At 40.9% G+C, this 21333-nt stretch overlaps 1 protein-coding gene across 1 annotated transcript in view; it reads left to right on the top strand.

The window, feature by feature from the left end:
- Positions 1–21008, top strand: part of cgnl1 (cingulin-like 1) — a 31047-nt gene extending 10039 nt beyond the window's left edge. The window contains exons 7-19 of the mRNA XM_058089170.1: positions 1169–1307; positions 1516–1728; positions 9962–10168; positions 10242–10346; positions 10436–10588; positions 11686–11856; positions 13960–14121; positions 14207–14296; positions 17493–17576; positions 17730–17854; positions 19152–19260; positions 19366–19529; positions 19713–21008. Coding sequence (XP_057945153.1) covers positions 1169–1307; positions 1516–1728; positions 9962–10168; positions 10242–10346; positions 10436–10588; positions 11686–11856; positions 13960–14121; positions 14207–14296; positions 17493–17576; positions 17730–17854; positions 19152–19260; positions 19366–19529; positions 19713–19869 — 1879 coding nt within the window. The 3' untranslated portion in view covers positions 19870–21008. The remainder of the gene's footprint in view (positions 1–1168; positions 1308–1515; positions 1729–9961; positions 10169–10241; positions 10347–10435; positions 10589–11685; positions 11857–13959; positions 14122–14206; positions 14297–17492; positions 17577–17729; positions 17855–19151; positions 19261–19365; positions 19530–19712) is intronic.
- The last annotated feature ends 325 nt before the right edge of the window (positions 21009–21333 follow it).

Raw genomic sequence — 21333 nt, 5'->3', positions numbered from 1 at the left:
AAAATTGTGGATAAATAGTGGTTAACCAGGCGTCAGTAATGACCCAAAACACTGATGAGACATAGCATTTCATGACATTGCCGTCGCTGTCAGCCATGGCATGTCTGACATGTCAGAGTCAAAAGAAGTGGTCCTCCTAATCTGTGTCAGTGACAGTGGTCATTTTTTTTGGTTTCTTAATGGGTTTTTCTTCTCCACTGTGTTTGAAACCCTTTAAATTGACAATAAATCAATTGGAGTTCGCTCGCTAGCATGCTATGCAGCCGTGGCCGTGTCTTTTGTGATCCCGTGACCTGCGCATTAGTAATGTTGTATAAACAAAGAATGTAAAGGTGACTATATAGGCATGTTATTTCATGTATGCAGGGCTCCTAATAATGGGTAACAAAAAACTATTAAACATGTTGTCTTTCTGCAAACTACATAAATATTAAATGTTTTAACATTGGCTCTTACTTTGCGGAAATTCAATTGCTGTGTCTGGAACCACTAAGTAGCTATAAACGAGGAACGACTGTATATTAAACGATGACATTAAGAACATATGGAGGAAAATGTCAAGTAGCATACCATATGTCCATAATATAGCTATAAGACGTAGGTTTTTTGTCACTATTTGAGAGCAGCCTGACACCCATACATTTAGTCTGCAGGATATTTTTTGTTGTGTGGTGTACTTTTACATATTTTTGGATATACAGCAGCATGTCATCCACTGTCATGACAGTTTAGACGGGAGTGACTCTTGTCTTCTGTTTCCTTCCTCCCAAGCTCAGTCCTTTTTTCCACTCTGGGCATATACTGTAGCAGCATCATGCACTGTTCAGTACAGTTCTGCAAATATTAAATATACTCCACAAACATACACAGATGCACAAAGGGAACGTGCTGTGTTTCTGTCTTTTCAGCATTGTTTGACAGGTTGCTCTTGATGCCCTTTTTGAGTTGTCGTTTATGAGTTTTCACATCACTTATCACCCAGCAAGTACTTTATACATGACTGGCTTGGGCTTTAACCTTATAGCTTTGCATCCCACCTGCCAAGACCAGGCTGCCATTGTTAAGTGTGAATTATTATTATTACGCAGGTGTGTAAATGTGTATGTGTGTGCACACATGGAGAGCAGAGCAGCAGCTGTGTGTTGTGACATGTTATGTGGTGGGTCAGGCTGTTCCAGGTGAAGATGGAGCGGGAGCAATACCAGACAGAGATCAGAGACCTGCAGGATCAGCTGTCAGAGATGCACGATGAGCTTGACTCGGCTAAGACCTCAGCTGCTGATGGAGAGAAAGACGCCATCATGGCGGTAAGGCAGTGTTCATTTAAACAGTCAGTCAGTTATGAAAGTAGGCTGGGGAAGTATGACAAGAACATTGTTTGGAAATCCCCAAATCATAGTGATGGACCAAATTAATGCATCATAGGTTATTTCCTGCCTTTGTCTGTACTTGAGAAGCAAATTGCAAATGTAAATACACCAGACTGTGAAATTGATCTGAATTTATTTTCTGTAGGACATAATGGAACTGAAGGTAGAATTGCAAGAGGTTCTCTTGGCCAAGGAGGAGCAAGAGGAGGTCCTGAGGAGGCGGGAGAGGGAACTGACCGCTCTCAAGGGAGCCCTCAAGGAGGAAGTGGCTGCTCATGATCAGGAGATGGACAAGATGAAAGACAAGTATGAGAAGGAGATGAGTCGACTACAGAAGTCTTTGGAGGAGGCCAAACAGGTAAGCAAGCAAGCAAGCATTCTCCCTGTGGCCGCCATGGCTCCATCCTCCCCCATTCAAAAACACATCATTTCATAGGGGAGTGTGGCCATAAGCACCGCATTGAAAGTTGCATTTTCACATTAGCGCATTACACTGTAAATACAATGGCATATGAATGCATGTAGCATATAAATACATCATTATTTAAATAAACACCAAAACATAAACAACCATTAATGATATTGCTTCTTTAACTTCAAAAATGAGTAAAAACGTAGCACATTGTGATAGCGACAAATACGTCACTAGCATTGTTTCTTGGACTTGGTCGTACAATGTATCTCAAGGGAGGTGCCCTTTTTGATCAGGAACAACAATGTTGCACAATTAAGTTTGGGAACAATGTAGACTTAAAAAGTGCCGGACAAAGTTCTGTGTTTAGTGTACGTACTCCTTTGGCAACAATTTGCCATTTATCTACAAAGCTTCCACTCCCAGCCTCCCTGATAAGCATCAGCACATTTTATGCACTAATAGTAAGACATTACAAGTGATAAAACACGCCTTATCCTTTAAAAAGTAAATTATTGTAAGGGATTTTTTTTTGCTGCATGGCGTTTTAGGTCAGTGTGAGTAAGGTGAGTCAAGATTAGGTTTCAAAGAAGTACTACGGAGCAGCATTGTTTTCTGCAGGTCTCAGTTTGACTCACATGCGTCCTGTTTGTCTCAAAGGGTGGAAGTTGTCCTTGTGCTCGGCTTCCTGTGGTGCTGGTGGGAGGAGGGACCCTCAGCAGCTCAGTGCTTTGCTATGGCAGGGTGGCCACAGTTCCTTTGTTGAACAGAGGTACTGCTCCCCCTCCAGTCCCAGGGGAGTTTGTCATCAGGGGTCTATCTTCTCTTTGGGAAGATGAAGTCATTGTTTGCTTCTCTTTAAAGATAGAACACAGTCCTCACTCATTAGGGGCTTTCCTTTGTGTGCTTGCCGTATTGTCCGATTCACAGCTTACACCTTCCATGTTAAAACTGTGCTATCATCAGAATGGGCACTGTGAAAAAAATATTCAATTCAGCCCTCCCTGGGTAGCTGTAACCACATATTTTCATTCACCGTCAGTAACGGGCCCTTAGAATTGTGCTAACATTTCTCTCCTAAGCCTGGCTACCACCAAATTCAAATGCCCCAATGATTGTACAGGTTACACTTTGCAAGAAAATGTGTAGGTATAATCAATAATCAACACATTTTGCTTTTTATTTGTCTTTTTGTGGATGTTTTTAGAAAGCCAATTCCAAAACATAAACAAGCCTCAACTAGTAGGGAACAGCAAAACCATTACAGTCATCCATTGCGGTTTAGTGCCCATTATTAGTGAAAAAATACAATGCCAGCAAATGTTAGGTATTCTGTGCCTAAATTAAGCATTGTCAAGCATGAAAACTGTTAAAAAATAGTCATCAACTTAATAATAACACATACTACTTTTGTGGCCGTATTGCAGCTAAAACTCAACTCTGAATCCCCAACGTCCCTTCCTGTCCACACGTCCGAAGACATTCATTGAAACACAAATGAGCATGAGTCTGGTTTGTGTATTAAATGGCTTATTTGCTCTGATTATATCTAATATATTGCATAGTATGAGTATAAAGGTGACTAAGGTGTTGTTTCATGCGTAGAAGGCCATAATAACGATAAAAAGGTCTTGGCAGCAGTAATCCGTGTTATTATAATGTTTATTTCCAGCAATAATCGTCTCTTGTTCCGGTGATCAAGTATGGCGCTTTCACTGAACATTACAACTTCACATTACATTACAATTGAAAATTATGTTTGTTGTTTTAGTAACAATGTTTTATAATGACTTCATGGAATATGACAACAATACATTTCAAGGAAAATAGCACTCATGTGTAAGTGACTGATGGCATACAAGCCTGCATACGTTACCAGACAGGTTTACCAAGTAACTTTATATACAAACCGAAATAGAGGCGAGCTGAAGAAAACCTAATAAAGTGGAGGCAACGCAACCCAAGCTGTTTTTAACTTGCCGATTGCACCGTGTACATGAATGAGGCATGGCTGAGATGCCGCCATTTAGGAAGAGGCAGTCGCTCTGTGTGACTGGCCAATCACAGAACGTGAAGAGTGAATACATAATGAGAACGGTCTTTAAAAACAAATACGGATAATGACAAAATGTACTCCTTCCACACTCGTATCCGGCAAAAACGCATTTTCATTTCAGCCATATCATTTTTGGGAGGGGAAAGAATGTTAGAATAAGAACAAACTGAGGGTGCCAGGGGACTGAGGATGTGCCTCCTTCTCCTCCTCTATAGTGCCACCCACACCTCTTTCTGGGGTGAGCAGCAGCTCCCATGCAGAGAATGCTGGAAAGTAGAGCACCAAATTGCCTCGTATACAAGTTAATTGCAGTGGCAAACCATCACTAATCTAATGAGTGTCCGTTCCCGGGTTTCAGCCGCGCACCCTCTTCTTTCTTTGCCCTGAAAGGGAGGGGTGGGGGGTGGGGGGGGCAATTGTGGACCTCTGTAGAAAATGAATGATGAGTTTGTTTCACACAATAATACCAGCGGGGGTTGGGTTGGTCTCAATAAGTGGGTCAGTGTGCTGTAGAAAGAGGGCAGCATGGCCGACCCCTGTAAAAGGGGGCGAAGGGTCTGTTTTGTATCTTCGCTTGAAAGCTGTATTGTCTTCTCAATCAGTGGAATTTTACAAAGTTCCAAAACTGTCCTTGTTCCTCTTAAAGTAATATGAACTTACTTTTGGAACCCCCACCCCTCCATCTCTCCAAGCATTGTAATTGAGAACATCTGCACTTTTGGAATCGGATCGTCTGGTGTCAGCATGCATTGGTATGCAAACAATGTGAAAAGATGAGGTGCAGTGAGTGGGGAGACTGGTTTGCTTTCAGGAATGCCGGGGTCAGAGGTGAGAATGTGCACCCTACAGAGTCTCTTCAATCAGCTCGGGCTCTGTTACAGTGGACCCAAGCTGACCCTTGGGACCTTGTTAATTATGACAGGTGGTGATGTTGCATCTCTTATCTCTGAGGTGTCCTATAGTTTATATTTGAGCTTTTAATGGTTCTCAGCTGTTGTCTCCTCCTAAAGTTAACGCTGTATTTTTCACACCATTTCCGGTTCTTACTGTATCTTACACCCAGTGCTTATGAATCTTATTGTGTTAATTTCTCCGTGGCGTGGAGCCCTAAACCCTGATCTGGTGTGTTTTTACAAAGGGGTGTGTGGGCAGGATAGTGATAGCTGCTGTGTAAATGGTGTGACATCACCCCAGCACGCCAATGAGCTCACCAAAGAAAGCAAATGTCACTAATCAGAGTACATCCAGTATGTTTTCTAGTTCATATATTTATTTGCGTTTGCATTCTTCACCTCTCTTGACCACTGAATGGACGACAGTGTGTGTTTACCTCTGGATATGATGCAACCTTGGAAAAACTGCAGAACAGATCACTTAAAGGGGCCCTATCCTGCTCATTTCAGGGACTTCTGAAACGGATCCCAGTTGGGTTCTATAGGAAGTTGCTTTTAATGAAAAATGTCAAAATAAATCTACATGGGAGTTTGATTCCACCCTCGGCAATCTCTGTGTGGAGTTTGCATGTTCTCCCGTGCATGGATGGATTTTCTCCGGGTACTCCAGCTTCCTCCCACATTCCAAAAACATGCTAGGTTAATTGGCGACTCCAAATTGTCCATCGGTATGAATGTGAGTGTGAATGGTTGTTTGTCTATATGTGCCCTGTGATTGGCTGGCGACCAGTCCAGGGTGTACCTCGGCTCTCGCATGAAGACAGCTGGGATAGGCTCCAGCATCCCAGCGACCCTCATGAGGATAAGCGGTAGAAAATGAATGAATGAATGAATCTACATGGTACATGATAAATTTGCATTCTTCAGGTCTTGGCCAAAACTGTAGGATACATAAGTACGATGTCTTTTGCGATATGCTGAATTCTTATGTGACGTCATGCATATAACGGTGGTTTGAACTCTGAAGGTCTTCACGACTTTAGCAAAGAATATTCAAAGTTTGGTTGTGCTGTAGCAGCTTATGGACATTTGACCTCCTCAGAACTTTGGATGTGCATGTACTTTCATTGCGCTATACTACTTGATGGAAGTAGAGCTATTGTTATCTTACGCTCATCTAAAATAACCTCACTCTACACACATATTGTACATCTCTCTAAATCCAGTGCCGTCCTCGTGAGTGATCTCTTTGAGGGTGTGAACTGAAGTTTCACACTGTCTGATCATCAAACTTAGCCCGGAGAAGAGTCATCCCTTCCCCACGCCACCTCAGGCTGAAAGTAAAGGACGCCGTCGCAAGTCTGTGCGTTTGATGATAGCGCTGTTTTCCCAGTGTTGCTTTAGGAGCTGATTAATAATCAGGTGTCTGTAGAGAGGAAGAGGAAGGAAACGGTGGACATACAGTACGTTCTGCTTGTTGACAGACGCAGCAGGAAATAAGATTTTTGGAGCATATCTTTGAAAAACTGTTCTATCTGTATGTATTGGTGTGGAAACTCAAAGGAGTTGGAGTAGTTCAATCAGAAAAGGAGTAGCCCAGATCACTTTTGTGCTGCCATGTGAAGGTCATATGAAAAGAAGCACTGGCCTAGATATTATGGCTACTTCACTAGTCCCTTTTGCCATATTTACAGTGCTTGTAAATCAGTAAATTAATGGAAAAGCAATGATTTATCACACAAAGTTACACCGAATACACCTGTGTCACACTTGTATCCATTGTAGACAATGTGTGAATGAAAGATGCCTTGAGTGCACAGAGATGAGGAAGTGACTGAAAGGTAAAAGATGCTAAAAGGAGGAACTGTGTTACTTATGGATGTGCTGCAGGCTGTCCGTGTTATGTTAGCATGTTGTTGCAGCTGCTGCAAAAATGGAGGAAATCATGTGCTTCAAAGCTTCCTGCTTTGGGCTAAACAGCTTCTTACCGAGTGCCAGCAGGAAATTAGAAAACTGGAAACAGCTTGTCATCATTTAGAACAAAAGCCCAACACAACAAGTAATGAGGCTTTTCACTGCATGTGGTTAGAATGGATTGTGTGAATGGTATAGATGTGAGTTGATATGATTGATATGATTAACTAAATATTGCATTTTACAGACAGAATTAGGGATGTTTAATATTTATTGTCACGCGTCGGGTTGAATTCGTTGGAGCGACAACACGATTTCACGGTTCACAACCTGCTTCAAAGACTGCACAAAGTCAGTTAATGTGCAACTTTATACAAACACTTTGAATACACAAGAAGTCCCAAGTCAAACTGCGAGGAGAGGAAAAGTTAATGGATAGGAAAAGTGAGTCAGAACATTTGCACAATACATTGTATATTTATAAACATAATATTTGCCATTTGCTTTGTTGGACTTTCAAACCATGGATAGAAGTAAGCCATCAAGCCACGATCAAATATCTTCTAATGTGACATGTCATTAGTACTGATCCCCCAGGAACGCAATGCTTGACTCTTTGTAGAAAAAAAAAATGAAGAACTTTATTTATTGAAGCATAGTAAATATAATATATAACAGTCTTGTGTAGCTAAAATACTTGACTGCAGTCCTTCCAGTCTCTAACACAAAACGGTGAGGTCAGTGGTTTGTGGGTTTAACACAGATGACCTAGTGTGGGAACTGGGCCAGTCAAGCGCTGGTGCTGAACCTTGTGTATGCAAGGGTTTAGTTCTGTAAATCTGCCTTTAGCCCGTCTCCATTACAGTTACTTCATTTCTTCCATGACTACAGCATTGTTGAAATAATATGTTAACTTCTTGGAGAGTTTAGTAGCTCGTAGCTAGTATGGATAGAGGTCTGCATTTGAGGATGCTCATCTTACTGGTTTTACACTAAGAACTTCAATGCAATTCACTGGCTACATTGACACTTTATGAACAGTATGTCTCATCAGAAGAGGCCTCAGTAGAGTTGAGGGATAGAAGGTAGTGACAAGGAAAACTGGCCCGACTGGCCTGTCAGCAGTGACGCTGGGAAGTACCTGCATGTCAGCTTTCCTTCCTGCAGAAGAAACGTGTTTACAGTTGCCCCTGCCACTTTGTGCTTCCAATTTCACAGCTTCACTCTTATCGGTTTTTCAAAGTATGTTAACTCATTCACTGCCAAAGACTTCTATAGACGTCATTTAAAAATGTATCGTTGTAATGACGTCTTTTGCTTTTTTTCGCGAGGGCGACAGATCAAAGTCTTATACATCTTGTGTGTGAATTTCAGACTTGTAGGCAATGTATTTCTGTCCCAGTAGGGGGCAACAGTTCTGTTTTCCTCTGATCGGCGTGTTATGTTATGTTGTATTATGTTCTACATCGGTTATTTTGTCATCAAAATCCTTTTTTTTTTCCCGGGGTTTTTTGTTTTTTTGTAGAAGTAAACATCTGTTTAGATGTTTGAGGTGTCACCATTCTGCTTGACTTTGCTTCTCTGCAGAAAAAGCTCATTTTCTCTGGTTTATGGTCAAAATCTGGTGTTTTTGCTGAAACCACCATGTGTTCTACTGCCGATTTTGTAAAGACCCAAAAAGGCTAGAAACAAACTGTTTCTTTTCTGATGAGAGAGGAGAGTCTAAAGTTTCTTGACATAGTTTCAATGTTTATGTAGTCCTAAAACTGATCTGTGGGTCTTGAAAGTTCAGCAAAAATGCCCCAAAACATGCAGTATGGAGCTCTCTTCCCTGAAAATGGCTGGCAATCAATGAGTTAATGAATAAATCATGCTGTTTCGTAGATGAATACAACCTACAATCAAGATTTTAGATGCATTCCAATATAATCCGATACAAAGGCGTATGATTTTGGACTTTTTTGTTCTTGTTTACAGACTTATCTAGACATTGATCTCGACGACACTGGCTGTTCAAAATTTCCAACTCCCAGCTTTCGATAGTGATTGCCAGTTCCCGTATGTTACTCTGGTTTTTCTTTTTTCCACTGTTACTCAGGCGGAAACGTACCAGTTTGTTGACTTTCATGGCAGTTCAGAAGTGTAATACCAGTCCAAAATAATAGCATACCAAGGTAATACAGAACCTAGTATACTTATGATATATATATGTATATATTTATGAGCCATACTGTAACAGTTTGAGTATAAATTGATTTGTCATGGGCTATTATGGGCCATTTTGGGAACCTATACCCCGCAATAAACGAGCAAACACTGTAGTAATCTAATAATAATATGACAAAGGCATTTTTTAAATAATCAATTCCATGAATTAGTTTCAAAGATAATCTTTTCTGAAGGCGGATTTTTGCAGCTGTTGTCTTGGATCTCATTAGGTGTTTTATTAGATCTTGAGTGTGTACTGGATGCATCTATGTGTTTGTGTGCACACATACAAGCACTGACACACTTGGAAGCCACCACTGTGTCTAATTAAAAGGAATGTCATCAAGTTTCGTCAACACTGCGTGAAGATTTTAATGCCTCAAGGAGGATTTGTATGTTGATGAAATTTCGTGATCTCACAAACACTGACAAATGTTATTATATCTGTAAATGTTTATTCTGCTTGTCAAAAGTAGTAACCAACGTACTGATGCATAAATAAGTTCCTGGAAAGGGTAAATGCTTGCATGTAAAGCAACGTGACAGAACAGTAACATAAATACGCACACACATACAGAGTACCTTTGGTTCAATTAGTTTCCCAGCTGTCTTGACTGTTGTCTATTGTTATTGAGTTTTTTTAATGGTGATTGTCAGAGTACACGTGTGGCCATAACTCACTGTGCTGAGATAAACAGAAAACTCCCAAACCTGTTTCCTGACATTCCAACTAAATGACATTTAGTGGTGCTTCTTCTAATCAACTCAACTCAACTGAAACCACTTATTTCTTTTCCTCATTGTGAGTAAGTCCTCTTGTCAAGTTATTTCCGTCATTCATCACCAAGATTTAACACACAGTTCCACAATAACCGTCGTCTGCATTGGACACATTTGTGTTTATATTGCTTGCTGGGTTTGTGTCACAGCTTATTGCCCCATTGTTGTTATATTTTGTTTAATTGACACCTGTGTATGTTTATGTATGTAGTAGAGGTAAAAATAAAATAATCATCCTCATCAACAAAGCAAGCAAATACTCCATAATACAGTATTTCCACTCAGTAAACCCCCTCTGTACTGAAACTGTTGTTCATGGTACTTCCAGAGCAGCACAACAGTTGTCCAAGAAATGGCTGAAGTGGAAGCGGCCAAGGGCGTGCTGGAGGGCCAAGCTGGGCGTCTGAGCCAAGAGGCGGAACGGCTACGCAAGCGAGCTCAAGAGCTGGAAAATGAAGTGGCCAAACTCAATCGCATCATCGACGATGCCAAACTGCAGGAGAGCAAGCTGGCAGACAGAGTCACACGATTGGAGGTGACGTGTTAACATTAGTCCATGTTGATTGGGAGCCGCCCCTCATCTTAAAGTTCTTCCTTGATTTTCACAGAGAGAAAAGAAGCAGTTGGATGAGTCTTTAAGTGAGATTAAGGAGCAAGAAGAGGAGATGTCTCGTGCCAACCGAGCATTGACATTACGGCTTGAAGATGTGCAGGTTAAACGACTGTGCTCAGCTTATTTTGTACATCCAATAAAGGCAAATCTGACTTTTTATCAATCTGACATGTTTGTGTGCTTCTATAGAGGAATTTGTCCAAGCTGAGCAGCGAGCACAAGGAGTTGCAGGAGAGGCTGCAAGAGGAGAGGGATCAGAAGGAGCAGTTTAAGAATATGAAGAATGACATTGAGGACGAGAGACGCCTGCTGGACCGAACGGTGGAGAAACTTCAGAAAGAGGCGAGTTGTACTGTCACAGCATTTCTTATGTATCATTTTTAAGTTTCAGTGACCCGAGATGACAATATTTTGAAAGAAAATGTTCCTCCTCCCTTTAAGCTCCGTTCACAAAAATGGAGAAGTTTGAATTGCAAATAGCAGACCACAAGCACTTCAAAATAATTTCTTAGATTCATTAGAATTTGTCAGAAGTTACTGTACTGGACACTTAAAACTTGCACACTAACACAGCATGACCAACCATATTGTTTAAAAATTGTAAAAAAAAAAATGTGTTTGCAACTTTCAGGGCAGGACTAATCATTTGACATGGTTATCGATCAATTTGTGGTGTGATTTAGAATATATGAGATTTTTCTCACAAACTCTCTTCAGTGCAATAATAATTTATTGACAGTCCCTAATAAACAAACAACTAGTAAACTATATAACCAGTGCTTGAGCAGTGGCAGAGACGGACATTTTCTATTGGGGTGGCCAAGGTGAGACCATTACTCACACGGGGTAGCAATGAGTTGATACCTGAAATGTCTAGACGGCCAGTAGGGTGGCCGGAGAGTGACCAAGGGTGGCCATGCCACTGCAGTTCGGGCACAGTGACGGGGAACTACCGCTGTAGCTATGAAACTAACTTCACCATAGCACACTGCAGACATGTCTGTTGCGTTTTTTTCTTCTTGTGGGTGGCGGGAGTGACAACCAGTTTTGAGGCGCATTACCCCATTTGGCATGTTGAAGTGTGGCTCAGAGTTATGATCGTTGTATGGCAACCGGATCGTGGCGGAAGATGATATTATCCGATCTTCAAAATACAACATCTGATCCCAATCCTGAAGATCGGATCAGGACATCCCTAATATTTTTACAGATGCTGGAAATAATTGATTTGTACACATAAATAAATACATACATACATTGGAGTGGGGCATGAAAAAGTATCTTTGCCCTGACAGAAAGACACTGAGAACCACGACCTTAAAATATACATGAATCTTAATGTTGACAAATATTTTCTTTTATCAACATTTAAAAAAAAAGAACTTTAAATTTCCTACTTATTTCTTGCATGACCTGTTTTTTGTCCTTTGTCCCCTCAGATGAACGACATTGTAGATGCATCCCAGTCGTCTACCCGAGAGCTACAGGAGCAGATTGATATTTATAAGGAAAAGAACCGCAGAGAGCTGACGGAGCTGCAGAAGTTACTGAAGGAGCGAGGCCAAGAGCTTGACAAGTACCTACTGGCTGCCCAAACTCTGCAGGAAGAGGTATACAGCGTCATAATATTTATGTCATGTAGCACACAACTTCCATGTTAAGGTTGGTCATTATTAGCGGGGCTGATAACATATGAGCCATTGTTGTAATGCTGTATGTGGCCGCTATGCTATAATGGTCCAACTTAAAATCTCTTCACCACAGTGCATTGTTTGCACTTGAGTAAGTCATACATGACAGCACTTTGGAATGTTGGGAATGTTTTTGTTTAAAGCAGAAATAGATGAATGTGAATAATTAGTGTTAGAATGGGGACTGGACGTCTATTGTTTCATGTATTAATTCAATATTAACCTAAAAAAAGTGTAGTTGGGACATGTATATTTTGCATTGACCGCACTCCCCCGGTTTTACAATTCATTGAAGGTGTAAGTGTAAGCATGACATCTAAAGTAACACACTCTTGCGAAAGAGTTTCTTTGTACTATTTATTTCATATCCTACTCAGTTCAGGAAGAGGTGTTTACCCGTTTCCTCAAAACCAAACAGGAATAATTATTGATTGTGAATCATTTTACTGAATCATTCTACTTTTCGGCAGTTGTCAAGCCCTTTCTAATTGACATTACTACCACCTATAGGGCTGGAGTAGGATCTGGTTGACCACAAGACAAGACAAAAAATAATTTTTACCATTTCCCCCCTGGAATAAGGATTTAGGATGGAGAACTATCTCCTGTAGTGTTTAGTCATTAGTCGCAGCCTCACTAATACGGATGCTTTTCATGGATACCAATGCTATAGACTGCAGAGAGTGTATGGTATGGTACCACAGTATTTATGGCTTTAACAAAAGCATTAATCACAGTATCTTAATTAACAAACTATAATGTTTTGGAATCAGAGGGTCAATACTGGGACCAAAACTATGAATGTGAGTGTGAATGGTTGTTTGTCTATACGTGCCCTGTGATTTGCTGGCGACCAGTCCAGGGTGTACCCCGCCTCTCGTCCAAAGACAGCTTAGTTAGGCTCCAGCATCCCTTCCATATGTCCTATTGAGGATAACCGCCATAGAAAATGGATGGATTGATGGAATGGATGGCGAAGACATTGACAGGGTGAATGAAAATACATTTCTAGGCATTATAATAGACAAGAAAATAAGTTAAAAATTCCACATTAAAAATATATAACATAAAATGGCAAGAAATACTTACATACTGAATAAAGGCAAATTTGTACTGCACCAAAAATAACTCCATTGTTCTCTGGTATTACCATATCCAACTTCTTGTGGGGATTAACTGTAAAATACACGTCACTCAATAATTGTACTACAAAAAAGATCAATTAGGATAATCCACAAGGCTACTTATAGAGAGAACACACCAACCCTTTTATTCCAGTTATTAAAATTTGTTGACCTGTTAAACCTTCAAACAGCTAGGGAAAAAAATGTAATTTAAAACACATATGCCTTCAGCATATCAATATGTGGAATCCAATTATGGAACAGATTTAGTACAGAACTCAAACAATGCACTAAAATGAAATGTTTCAACAAATGGTACAAGCAGTTGATGTTTACAGAGTATAATAAAGAAGAATACTGAACCACAGGGAAATACCTGCTGTGTTTTACAAACCTCAACATCATTCCAGCACATTCTTATATGGCTTAATGTATTAGAAATTGAAGGGGTAGGACTGAATAAGCTCAGTCACAGTTTCATTGAGAATTGTAATATGTGATGTACACCGAAGTAAAACATATGGGTGTTCAAATAAAATCAAACCATTACCACAGATAAGGTCATCATCCAGGTGCTTCCCTTCGGTCTTCCTACATCTACGCTGATGAGATTTTGTCCTGCTGAACAACACAGGAAGTAGTGGGACGATGTCCAAGTTTGTGATATCATTGTTGTGAGAGCTGTGCTGGCTGGATTCATGTCCTTCCTTTTTGTTCTCAGATGTCTGCTTTTCCAACTGCTGTGTGATTCCACTTGTGAACTGGCTAGACATTTGAATGAGCTATGGCTTTACATAGTGGTATTATTGGGAGGAGTATTTCATCACTGAATGATGATTATTTTCATTATTGCATGTATCATGTATCTATACTTATGCTATCAACCTTGTGCTTGTAGCTGTCCCACCGAGAGGAGGACCTGCAGCAGTGTAAGCAGGAGCGTGACGATGCTACACTCAGAGAAAAGGTGTTGGAGAAAAAGGTTCATGAACTAGAAGTCTATATGCAGACCCACACTCGTACCAAGGATGATAGAACCAGACAGATCAAACTCATGGAGGTATTACCTCTTGAATTACATATCATATTTTTCATAACAACCAAATCACGTAGGAACAAATGGATGTGACTGGATTCCTTTCCAGGACAGAATTGCTCAGCTGGAGCTGGACTTGGATGAGGAGCGTCAGAATGGAGACCAGCTGATGGACAGGCTAGACCGAGGTCGAGAGCAGGTAGACAACTCAGCACATTTTCATTTTCAGCGGTCACCTGTTCATGCTCATGTTAGCTCACACCAGCTGTGTTTCTGTTCCATCTCGACCTGTAAATAATATCCAGATGTCATTCACCGTTTACATCATGTCCTCAGCCACTAATATGTGAATGGCAGATGCATGTACTCCATTCACAACTTTTTCAGGCGTCCTTTTTGCTTTTATGTGTTCAGTAGTTCTTTTCAGTGTACATGCACACACACACTGGGAGGCTAACGGGACTGGTTGTTGCTTTGCAAGATGGTCTTGTGTAATCTCTGAGGTTGGCAGTCTGCCAGCCACAAAAGGGGCCATAAAAGCCAAAATATGCTGGTGGGTTTCAGGTTGCCGAGTAACAAAGATTATTTTGTCCTATTTCATTCTGAGAACAAATTACATTTTCATTATATTGATAATAAATAACACATGCATACATTATTAATGCAGGTGAGTACAACCACAATACGACTAATAATAATGTTACAATGCAGTGGAACCTTGGTTAACATCATTAATTTGTTCCAGAAGGTGTGACTCTAACCGAAACAGCCGCTAACCAAATACATTTTTCCCATAAGAAATAAAGCCAAAAATGTTAATCCAAATGGTTTTTATAGTTTTACAATGATGAATGTAAATACAAATAAATGATCAATGAAAGATATAAATAAACATTTAAGGTTACTTTTACTTTAACAAGACACAATCTGTCACACAGTATGTGCTATATTGTACGCTAACCGGAAAATGTACGCAAACCGAGGCAAAATATTGGAATACATACATGTTTTATGTTAACTGAAAAACACGCTAACTGAGGATAATATATAATATATTTAAAAAATGTTCATATAAATTGAAAAACACTGGGTGTACAAGTACACAATGAGAGAAGACAAGACAAGCATTACAAAGAAAAGTACAATATAAAATATATAATTCCATCCATTTTCTACACCGCTTATCCCCATTAGGGTTGCGGGGGGTATGCTGGAGCCTATCCCAGCCAACTAGTAGCAGGGAATACAGTATATAAGTCAATCTACCTTTATAATTGTTTGCCTTGCATTGATCCTCATGAGGACAAAGAGACTGTATGACTGACAGAAGGCCTCACACCGTTCATGTCGTTGTTTGGTGGAACTAATGTGCCAAGGTGCTGAAACCAATTCACTGTTTGAAGGCGGGAGATGAGGAAAACAGAGATGCATACACATGACAATGTCTTGATTTTTTAAATATAATATAAATATAATATTCATTCATTTTCTACCGCTTTCCCTCACGAGGGTCGCGGGGGTGCTGGAGCCTATCCCAGCTATCTTTGAGCGAGAGGCGAGGTACACCCTGGACTGGTCGCCAGCCAATCACAGATAAATATAATAATACATGTAAATATAGATATAAACTATTTAAAGTTGTTGTGTGATTAATTAATGTATTTAATGTATTGTCCCCGTGCTAGTTGACATTTGGGCTAGTTGGGCTTGTGACACCCGTACTATTTACGCATGAAATTAATTTTTCATTTGCAGCAGGCTTGTCTTCTTATCACAAAACAAAACAAATGATATCATTAAGTTGCTTCCTATCCATAAATCCCTGTTTATTTCTGGCCTTTGCAGACCTCTAACCTCATTAGATTGTGCAAGATAATGAAGTTACATAAGACACTACCCATTGAGTCTAATCATGTGGACTGTAAGATGATGAGTTTGGCAGGTTCGTTTCAGTGTACTGAACAGATTCACAGGCTTTAACCAAAAACGGGCAGCACTTAGTGTAGTTGAGTACAGACTTGAAATCTTCTTAAACTTAAAAAAAAAAAAATCTTGGCAAAGACTAATGAGTGGCATTGGTTCAGTGTGAGACTCAGGTCGGTTGTCACGGCAACACTTGAGCTTTGAGCAGCCCGAATGCTTGCAGTGTTTGCTTGTGTGATTGCATGCATAACACACACACACACTCATTCATACAGGAATGTACTTTTAATATGTGTATACAGTAGCGTAAGGGCTGTATGGGCTGTGTGGCTATGGAGGGCGCCGCGTGTGCACGGCTGCAGCGGAGGCAGCAGGAGGAACACCTGCGTCTCTCCTGGCACCAGGTGCTCCTCTCTGTCTAAATGAGAGTAATCTCCCCTCTCCTCTCCCGTCGTCTCTCACAAAGCAGATTAGTTTCACCGCATGTTCCAGTCTGCTGATTCAGCTCCCTCAAGCGCCGCGCTGGGTGCACCGCTTTATAGGACTCCATCGCTCATCACAGCGGCCCTCTGTCACCCACTAATTGGCATAAAATATCGCCAATCCTAAGCTCCCGTCATGGAGAAAGAACCTTCACCGCTGAATCGATTGGTGCTCTCCCTCGCTTTGCTTTCAATTGGACTCGCTGAGCATGTAGTGGTCTCCTGATAGAAAAGAAACATGATGGACGGGATTTGTTTATTATTTCCAGAAATACACCACTGTTGGAAATGCTGACTAGAAACCAAGGGAACTACACCATCAATGGGACTACACTGACTCTATCGCATGAATGAATTGCTGAATAGAAATGAGAAAGATGGCGGCACGGTGGTCGAGTGGTTAGCGTGCAGACCTCACAGCTAGGAGACCAGGGTTCAATTCCACCCTTGGCCATCTCTGTGTGGAGTTTGCATGTTCTCCCCGTGCATGTGTGGGTTTTCTCCGGGTACTTCGGTTTCCTCCCACATTCCAAAAACATGCTAGGCTAATTGGCGACTCCAAATTGTCCATAGGTATGAATGTGAGTGTGAATGGTTGTTTGTCTATATGTGCCCTGTGATTGGCTGGCGACCATTCCAGGGTGTACCCCGCCTCTCGACCCTTGTGAGGAAAAAGCGGTAGAAAATGAATGAATGAATGAAATGAGAAAGATGTTGTGTTTCTTTTCATATACACGGGCAATACTGTACACACATGCCTTTCGCTATCACAGCTACATGTTGTCCACCATTGCGTCACCGAGAGGTGATGCCAAGGTCTCTAGTAACGTCGCAATGCAGACAAACAAGACAAACCAGTGCACCACTGACAGCGGTTTGACAACAGCTTCATTGTTTTAGCACTTTTCGTGGCGGCTACAGACAGTGTGACTGTGTCACGCGGTAATTGCAAGCAGGTTGTGTAGAGATGATGGTGTCTGGACTTGACAGGTGGACCAGATGAGGAATGAACTCCTGCAGGAGAGGGCTAGCAGGCAGGACGCAGAGTGTGACAAGATGGCTCTGGAGAGACAGGTACACAGCCTCCACCCTGCAGTGTTTGCTGTCCAAACTCATACCAGACCATCACATCTCATCCATATGTCTCTTCATCATCGTTCTCGGTCTTTTAGATCAACTCCCATCAGTCTCCTGCACATGCATTCATATCATTAATGTTCTCTGCAGAGCAAAGACCTGAAAAACAAAGTGGCTGATTTGGAGGGCTCCCAGAAGACCAACAAGGTGGGCATGGTAGCACAGTTGGAGGATCGCATTCATGAGCTGGAGGAGCGTCTCGAGGGAGAGGAGAGGTGAGGTCCAAAGTATACTGAAGGGGTGTAGAGGAGGTAATGGAAAACTTGTCTTCTTGCTATTTTGGTTGACTTGAAGGCGTTATACATTTATTATCTATTTATTTATATACAAAACATACTCTAAAGCAGTGTTTTTCAACCTTTTTTGAGCCACGACACGTTTTTTACGTTGGAAAAATTTTGCAGCACACCAATAACCAACATTATTTGCTTCTTTCAGCTTTTTCCTGATTACGGACTCGCCACAGCAGATCCTTTTGATCCGCATACTAATTTAACCAACAATGTTACAAAATGTCACCACTACCTCTCACGTGCATCACTAAGTCCATTAGAGCAGTGATTTTCAACAACTGTGCCGCGGCACACAAGTGTGCCGTGAGAAATCATCAGGTGTGCCGTGAGGAATTATTCAATATTACTTTTTTAATAAACATGTATTAATAATTTTCTGCAAATATTATGTAATTGTTGCGTGTCATTGGTGTAAAGACTGGCAGAGCAATGTAATATTCGTCCGTGTGGCAACACGTAGCTGATTGCCTCGTTCCTCTAATAGACTTAGTGATGCACGTGAGAGGTAGTGGTGACATTTTGTAACATTGTTGGTTAAATTAGTATGCGGATCAATCAGGAAAATCAGGAAAAAGCTGAAAGAAGCAAATAACGTTGGTTATTGGTGTGCCGCAAAATTTTTCCAACGTAACAAACGTGCCGTGGCTCAAAAAAAAATGGAAAAACACTGCATTAGAGGAACGAGGCAATCAGCTACGTGTTGCCACACGGACGAATATTACATTGCTTTGCCAGTCTTTACACCAATGACACGCAACAATGACATAATATTTGCAGAAAATTATTAATACATGTTAATTAAAAAAAGTGATATTGAATAATTCCTCACGGCACACCTGATGATTTCTCACGGCACACTTGTGTACCGCGGCACAGTTGTTGAAAATCACTGCTCTACAGCAGTGGTTATCAGCCTTTTTCAGTGAAGTACACGATGTGGCATTTTTGGTTAAAACAATATGTAAAATGCAGCGCTGTAGTATTAGTATTCTGATTTATTACTGTCCAAATTGATTTCCATTGTCAAAATATTATCTAATATGCATGGTGCCCCCTTAATGACACTGACTTTGCGGTTACAAGTCAGAGATACGATGCCTAACAGGTGGAGCGAGGTGACTCTTCAATTCAATGGACAAGGAATGATTTTTTGTGTATGCTAGTAAAATTGGTCAAATGTATTCATCAGAATGACACTTTGCATTTTTTTATATTGCAGGGAACGAGCCAACCTCCAACTGTCCAACCGTAGGCTGGAGAGGAAGGTGAAAGAGATGGTGATGCAAGTCGAGGAGGAACATCACACCATTCAAGATCAAAAAGACCAAGTACGTTAACAAGCTCACTCCTCAGGTCCAACAAATAACAACACTATTCTAGTCCAGGCATGTCTGGCATACGTTTAACCAGGCAGTGTTGTGTGTGTGCCGTAGTTAAACCTGCGTCTGAAGGCCTTGAAGAGACAGATGGATGAGGCAGAGGAGGAGATTGACAGACTGGAGCACAGCAAGAAGAAGCTGCAGAGAGACTTAGATGAGCAACAAGAAACCAACGAGCAGCTGCAAAGTCAGCTCAAATCTCTGCGCAGTGAGATGAGGTAAATGGTGTGTGTGTGTGTGTGTGAGTGACAGGAAGAAAAGCTCTGAGATTTTTTTTTTTTACCTGATGTTTTTGGTCAATTAGGTCTTTGTTTTTGACATTGTGGTCTCTTGGTGACTATTCCCTACTTTTAGACTTTAACTCATGCTCCCCGGTGTCACATGACATTTTTCCATCACAGGCGTAAGAGCACTTCTGCGCCGCTGCTGACCAACCAGGATGACGACGACGATGACGACGATGACATCAGCACAGACGGGGAAACATACTTCAGCTCCACATCCAGCTATAAGCGCTCTTCAAGTCAGGACAACCTTCTGTCCACCTTCAGCTTGTGAAGTAAAGAAATATTTCATCACTCTTGGACCTATCAGATGATACCTTCAGTTTATGAGCTGTAAAAAGAACTTCACAACCAACCACTCTGTTTGTTCCGTGAATATTTGTGTTTATAACACAGCCATCATGTATTTACAGTATGGACGTACACAGGATAAGGATACAATGGGGAGCCATGAAATTCCTTCAGTATTATTTGAGCAGCTCTGAGGTCTTTCTAAGAGAGATGAGGTGTCAATACTGTTTTTAGATGGATTGTCCACATTCCAAGTGAAGCGTGGTCTGTTTGTAAACTTGAAGGATGCACTGCATACATAGTACTGCCTCCGCATGAAACAGCTGAAATTACTCACAGCCTTCATTTTTATAGTAAATGTTTCATTAGGGTTTTTTTTTTTTAATTACTGTTCGCTTAAATGAAATGTATTTTGTATGAATGAAGATCAAACCTGAATATATGAAGTCATGGTGTCTGGATCTTTTTTTATATACTGTATTTATTCATGCTTATACAAACACCAAGCCTGGCTGGACGTTGGATGTGGAGTTAGCATGCGTGGGTTTTCTCCGGGTACTCCGGTTTCCTTCCACATTCCAAAAATATCCACTTTAGGGTCATCGGCTACTCTAAATTGTCCATAGGTATGAATGTGAGGTAAATGGTTGTTTGTTTATATGTGCCCTGTGATTGGCTGGCGACCAATTCCAGGCTTCCAGTATACCCGCGCAACCTTTGATGGGGTTTTAGAGAACAACAAATGAGGGATTCATTTTTCACAAATATGTTTTTATATATCGTTTGGCATCTACTGAAGTCTTTATTCTGTCACTCCCCTTGCATTATTATGTCTTGTAGTGATGCTTCAATGAGCTACCATTGAATCATTTACACAACAAATGAACAAAAATGATTTTGCTTTATTTGGGTTTCATCGCATCTCTTAATTTTCCAGATGGAATGTGATAAACTGACAATCAAAGTGTTGCACCACTGTAATTATTTGCACTCGTCTTCGTCTCCCTTTATAACTAACAGAGTGGATTTTAAGCTAATTCCTGCCACTACCTCTTTGTACACATTTGAGTCTTTTATACTGTAAATCCTGCTGTGACTTCAATAAAGTTACTTCTCGTGCTATCAAGTGTTTATCTCTGGCTTTGTTTTCTTGTTTAACTGTCTAAAGAGCTCTAAGGCTGGCTCACTGTGATGTCACAGCGAGCCGATGATAGAAAAGTCTTTGAATCCGAGCTTTCAGAGCCATCCCAAATGTCTTTTAGGGCTTACTTCCAAAAGCGCAAATGTAATTATCTGAAACTTTGGCATCGTTTAACACGAGAATACAACATTTTAACTACATTTATAGTATAGGAAAAACATAATAGGTCTCCTTTAACGTGACTTAGTGTGGTTTGTGAGTCGCACACTCTTGTGGTGAGTACATGTAATTGCAACTAAGAGTACA

The sequence above is a fragment of the Doryrhamphus excisus genome, chromosome 12 (assembly GCF_030265055.1).
Source record: "Doryrhamphus excisus isolate RoL2022-K1 chromosome 12, RoL_Dexc_1.0, whole genome shotgun sequence".
Classification (NCBI taxonomy): Eukaryota; Metazoa; Chordata; class Actinopteri; order Syngnathiformes; family Syngnathidae; genus Doryrhamphus; species Doryrhamphus excisus.
Note: the sequence above shows the minus strand (reverse complement) of the source record. Positions and strands in the feature narration are given on the sequence as shown.